Source organism: Physeter macrocephalus, chromosome 5 (genome assembly GCF_002837175.3).
Source record: "Physeter macrocephalus isolate SW-GA chromosome 5, ASM283717v5, whole genome shotgun sequence".
In the NCBI taxonomy this organism is placed as follows: domain Eukaryota; kingdom Metazoa; phylum Chordata; class Mammalia; order Artiodactyla; family Physeteridae; genus Physeter; species Physeter macrocephalus.
In genome coordinates this window covers 60,842,529-60,848,528 of record NC_041218.1, presented here as the reverse complement: position 1 = coordinate 60,848,528, position 6,000 = coordinate 60,842,529, and the positions used below count along the sequence as shown (strand labels likewise).

The following is a 6,000-nucleotide window of genomic DNA, read 5'->3' as shown; positions in this document are numbered from 1 at the left end:
GAGAGGCCCGCGTACCGCAAAAAAAAAAAAAAAAAAAAAAAAAAATCCACAGGATTTGACAAGTAGGAAATCAATGGTGACCTTAGTGAGAGCGGTTTCATGGACAGAATGGCCTGGCTCCTTGTCTGGTACCTAGTAAGTACTCAATGTGTATGAATAATAGAGTGCAAATTTTAAACTGAAACTTCAGTAAAATGAGAAAGAAAACCAATAGGCACAGAAAAAAATTGCACGTTAGTGAACACATCCAAAATAGTGGAGCAATTCTCTCTTATTTTTTTCAAATACAAATGCCATGAGAACACAAGTCCAGTTTGTCCCATCCCAGCAACAATTCTTACCTGGAGAGACCAGTCCATACAAGTGACTACTCGGTGCTTGGACCAATGCTCATCATAGAACTGACGACTGAAAGAAAGGTTGGCTCCAGCCTGGACATCCCTAGGAGGGTTTAAACATCAAAGACAAATATGATGCTTCAAAACGGGGCTTTATCTCTAGTGCTCATACTGAAAGAATGAAATGGCAAGAGCATGGCGCACAATACTCTCTAAAGCCAAAGCATCAATTTAGACAGCAAACTCTGATCATAGATGAACTCACCTTTCTGCAAAGCTCTCTCTAACCTGGCCCAGAAAAGGTTTCCACATGTTGTTCCAAGCCTGGTGTGAAATGTCAAATTTGTTTCAGGTTCCTATCTTGAGCAGTTCTAAAGCATTCTCCTCCGCCTAATAAGCTCTGCCTTGAATCACAGTTTACAAGAAATTTCCCAGCTCTCAAGGAAGCGCAGCACATTTGGAGATTCTTTGGTATCAATATCACCTTATCTGGCCTTAGACCAGAAATGATATGCATGTTTCTCTTTACCTGTAATTTCTGATTGAAGGTGGCAGTTGCCTCCATGCTCAATAGCAAGTGAAAAGTTCCACCGTGAGACAGGCCTGCTGGGGAGTGACGGATTCACCAAACACCTTAGATACTTAACATAGACCAAAATAGCATCTGGGTGGAGGAGGATTACACTTTGGCTACTGTTTACTTGGCTGATATTCAACTGGCTGCAAAACCTCCTCTGAAGAACTCTGCACTGGTCATGCATTTGCTCCACAAGACTGAGTGTTTAAATTGAGTCATACTTGTTCTGTGTCAGCAGCTATGGGATCTGCATAAAAAGCTGCCTATACTCCTTGGGCTTCAGTTCAGGAATTCTTCCACACTCACCTTTCTTTTCTGTTTATTTGCTTCATTCCATTGCCTTGCACCCTGTATCACTTGTCCTATATAGTTCTTGTTCAGACTGGGTGACTTGACCTCAGATTAGGTATTTGGGCTCCAAGCAGCTGACTTATTATGACTTTTTTTTTCCCCTGCTAACCTTTCCTCAGCTCCGCCATTGCAAACTCAGGCAAGAGGTACGTGCACCCAAATATCTGCCAGGAACCCAGTATAACACTGTGCCAGGCACCCAGAGGGAAAGAGGACTCAGAAAACTAACTGAGCCATAGAGTAATGGCTTTTTAAAAGAAAACAAATATAACACATATATTCAAAATATTATTTTAAAAGAAAACAAATATAACACATACATTCAAAATATTATTCTCTTTGATGTATTCTAACGATGCTGTCAACTGTTTAGAACATTTTTAGAACTCCCTTTTGAAACTGTTTTCAGAGCCACTGTTACATTGCCTTGAGCATCTTCAATGATGATAGGTTGGCCTTTGACAATGTATTTGAATTTCAGAAGTAGTAAAACGTCAGGTCTAATGAAAAAGGCAGGTAATCTCATCTTTTCGTATTGTTCTTGGCCAAAAGAAATTGGTGGCTAAAAACCAGCTATATCTCTCACAAAGCTCATAAAGTGCCTCCAATTATCCACATGAAGATGGTTGACAGCCCCTGCCGAGTATAATACATATGTTGCAGTCACAGGGAAAGTCATTTGGGGCCATTTACTTCTAATGGTTAGTTAAAAGTAAATGGCAGTCGTATTTCCTAAAAGGCATATACACATAATCCTATGGCATCAAAAGAGGAAAGAGCTCCCAGTCTCTGTTTGCTGTCTCCCACATCAGTTAAGGTCTCCCATATCTCATGTTTATTTTCTTCGGCTTCCTGTTTGCTTAGACATCAAAAATAGACCTACTGGATATAACACAAATCTCCTTTTGCTGCTTATGTTTTCTCAGAGGACAATGTACATGACTCTGCCAGTCTCTATCACCTGGACTGTTCCCCAGATATCAAGTTCAAAAGCATTTCATGGAAGCACATGATAATTACAAGGAAACTCTAAGCCAGAAGTCATAACCAAAGCCCTTAGTCAAAGCTGTTCAGCAAGATCACCTCTGGAATTTCATACTCCTCTGATTTGTTATGCTTGGAACTTGCCTACTCAAAACATAAGTGAATTTAGAATCAACAGATAACTTATCACAGTATTTTTTTAAATGCACACAAGAAACTAACCCATCTTTTTCCTCTAACTCTCGACCACTATAGTCAAAGAAGATGTCGGAGTCTTCTGCCAGCGCTCTTTCAATTACCCGTATTGTCCGATCAAAAAAGATGAGAAATTCCTCTGAGTGAAGGATCTGCTGTTTTTCTTCCTCTGTCAGCTCCCTTGGAGGAGCTATTTATGTAAGAGATTGTTGGGAAAGAAAAAAAAAAAAGGGGATAATTAAAACATTTCAAGAGGAATCCAACTCTTGAAAGACATTGCTTATCAAAAGAGTGATAAGACACAGTGAAATAAACCATTGTTAATATTAATTCTAAATTACTCTCAAATTCACACCAAAGGTTTTTGAGATGTCTTCACTGACAATTTTACAAAAAGATTTCATATCTGGACTAATTACTATTTTGAAGAGTTGAAAAATATTACAAATGAAAATGATTGGTGTGTTTTAACAATGAGTTCTGAACGCTATTTTCTTTAGAACTGAACTTGAAAAACAGCTCAAATAGTACATAATAGAGAAATCTATAAAACCATGTATATTAGATTGTAAAGCTGCGCATACTAAATAATTAAGAACTATCTATAATATGATCCAGATAGCACCTTTCCTCTTTCTACTGATAAATTCATTTTATTTTAGATAGTTACTTGATAAGGCTGATTGATTGTTATATAGATTCTCCTCAAAAACTGAAACGTGTCCTTTCAAACCCACCTTTACCCAAGATATCTTCTGCTTTTAAACAAACACATGGAACAAATAGATGCTATAAGACACCTCATAATTGTTATTATGCCTTACTTTTCCAGCATGATTAATCTTACAAGACTAAATTTGAAGATACAAAATAAGGCAAAGAGATTAAATAACTAGCAATATGTCATAGTGTCTGAAAGTCAGCTCATCTCAGAGTCACGATTAGGTTATATAAACTGTTCCTTCAGTAGCAGGGTTTACATAAAACTATAGAGGAAAGATTAGGAACTCCCCCAGAGTGAGAAATCCCTAAGGGCAGAAACTGTCAGCTGAACCTTTGTGGTTCTTCAGGAACCCCAGTTCAACTTTCGTGGAGAGAGACTTCAATAAATGTTTGATCAATTACTCTTCCAGTAGGACCAGAAGCTCCTGGAGTTTAAGCTACAAGAGGACGGTAGTGCATTAAAACCATAGGGGTCCCTGGGGGAAATGACTCGCCCACAGGATTTCCCAAACACTTCCACAACCATCCTCATAACCAGGACCGATTTCTACCTGGCCACCTGGTCAGAGGAATCATTTAGGTACAGCCACCTATAGCATAATGTTTTATGGAAGTGTTATTTGATTTGATTAATGGTATCTTGGAGCCACTGTCCTGAGAAATCTGAACTGTCAAGAAGCCCTCCTGCAGAGCCATGGAAGTAGATCTCAAGCTTTTAATGTTCATAATGTCTCTCCCCTTCTGGCCTCCCCTCCCCCTGCCCCAGACTGAAAGGCAGGGGCGTCTGGAAAGACTCCAGGGTCTGTATTTGTACAAGAAATTAGAATGATTATGATGTAGTTGATTCACACCTTGAGAAATGGAAAAACATGATTCATCCACTACAGCAGAAGATTATCTCCAAATACAGCTCACCCCGGTGTTTCTAGCAGCCCTAAATACAGCCAGAAATATTTCTTTGTTGCTGAAGTCAACAGAGCCCTAAATGTGCCCATGTGTATTGGGACTCCAAAAACCTCCATCAACATCTGCTGAGCAATGCTGCACAGACACTAGTTTGAGAAATGGTGAAGTGGGCAATGTGTAAACTGTAAATAACAAGAACTCTACAAAACCAACCTGGAATCCAAGAGTTACTCCGCCATTTGCTAGCTTGGATTCTTTAATCAATGAAAGCTGTCTAAGCCGCAGGGTTATCCATAAAATGAGGCAATGACACCTAAACTTTAAATCTGGTTTAAGACTTAAATATACTGACAAATAGTTCAGCATTCAATAATTAGCAGTTATATATAATTTGTCTACTTTCTAAATGAGGCATTTGAATTTTTTCACCCTGATATAAGTTCAAGAAAACAGTAAAACTACTAAATGTAACTAGGTAAAGGGGAAAATGCTAGGGTCCTTTTGTTTTGGTCAGTACTGTTAGATAAATAAATAAACTTCACTAAACAAGGAGGCTACAGCACCAAGAAGAATGTCTTATTTTAAAAGCTTCATTCGGCTTTTGTCACTGCTGATGGATGACTTGAGACACACTTGAAATTAAGCAGAGAAATAGGAATTTTTTCCCTTTATTCCTGTTTTTACATTTAAAAAATATCTATTCTATTCTCTGTTTATCTTTTTGAGCTACTTGTATTCCACCTGTATATTTCCTTACAGGTCCATTACCTTGAATAAAAAACAGTTCCTGTGTAATTTTCTGTAATCTTTTTCTTCCCTGTAGCTTACTGTCATTTTGATCTCAGCTTTCAAGACATACAACTTCTTCTCTAAGAGAAACATAAATGGCTGATCAAAGTGTATTTGCAGAGGCCAAGTTCAGGTAAGTGAAGCAGTAGCGTCTCCAGATATTATGTTTGGCAATACAATATTTGGCTTGAAATTAAATTGCTACTGAAGCAAAACAAAGAACATATTTTATATTAAGCTTTGATGTCTAACAGGGATCAAATGACATGATCTGTTAGCACAAAATAATAAGATGCACGTGCAGATGAGTACTTTTTAAAAGTCATAAACAGGGCTTCCCTGGTGGCGCAGTGGTTGAGAGTCCGCCTGCCGATGCAGGGGACACGGGTTCGTGCCCCGGTGGCCCGTGAGCCATGGCCGCTGAGCCTGCGCGTCCGGAGCCTGTGCGTCCGGAGCCTGTGCTCCGCAACGGGAGAGGCCACAACAGTGAGAGGCCCATGTACCGCAAAATAAATAAATAAATAAATAAATAAATAAATAAATAAAGTCATAAACAATATTCAACTTAGGAGTTAAACAGAGCCATAGTTATTTTCGCTAAAACACCAAACCTCTCATATTTAAAAGTCTTTAAATTGATGTGTTATTACAAGGTAATGAAAACATAATGGAGTATCCAGGAACCACAACCCAAATCTGTATTTGGAGGTAAAACCCCTCCAGACATCATATTTCATGAAAAAAAAAAAATTAGTTGATTAATGGAGTCCACAAAACTTAAAATATAAGCATAAACAATTAAAATCAGAATTGTATTACTCCAGGAGAGACCCCAAATTCTCCCTAAAATCTCTGTTTCTTCAGCTTTTCCCTATCCCTGGAACCTAAAGAATTATTTTCAACATCTTCTCTGCATAAAAAGGTAGGAAGTAATTTAATACCAACAGGCGTAACAGAGCAAAACAAGGGCAATGATAATGTTTGATTTTTCTTACAAGTTAAGCAGAAATTGCTATTATAGCAGGTTTGTTTGTTTTTGCAACATGGAGTATTTCTGCCAAGAGCTAACAATGTTTATGCATTTAAAGTGATCTTTTTTAAGAAATAAAGATTCTTCAGGAAAAGTAGTACACATGG

At 38.1% G+C, this 6,000-nt stretch overlaps 1 protein-coding gene across 18 annotated transcripts in view; it reads right to left on the bottom strand.

The window, feature by feature from the left end:
• The window catches only part of DYNC1I1 (dynein cytoplasmic 1 intermediate chain 1), a 495,519-nt gene that overhangs the window by 140,415 nt on the left and 349,104 nt on the right, over positions 1 to 6,000 (bottom strand). For all 18 annotated transcript variants that reach the window (XR_008617419.1, XM_055085000.1, XM_055084998.1 and 15 more), the window contains 2 exons: positions 2,473 to 2,635; positions 342 to 441 (listed from right to left, as the gene is read on the bottom strand). Coding sequence is in view for 17 of the 18 variants with exons in the window: in XM_055085000.1 (XP_054940975.1) it covers positions 342 to 441; positions 2,473 to 2,635 (263 nt within the window). In the remaining variant the exon portion in view is untranslated. The remainder of the gene's footprint in view (positions 1 to 341; positions 442 to 2,472; positions 2,636 to 6,000) is intronic.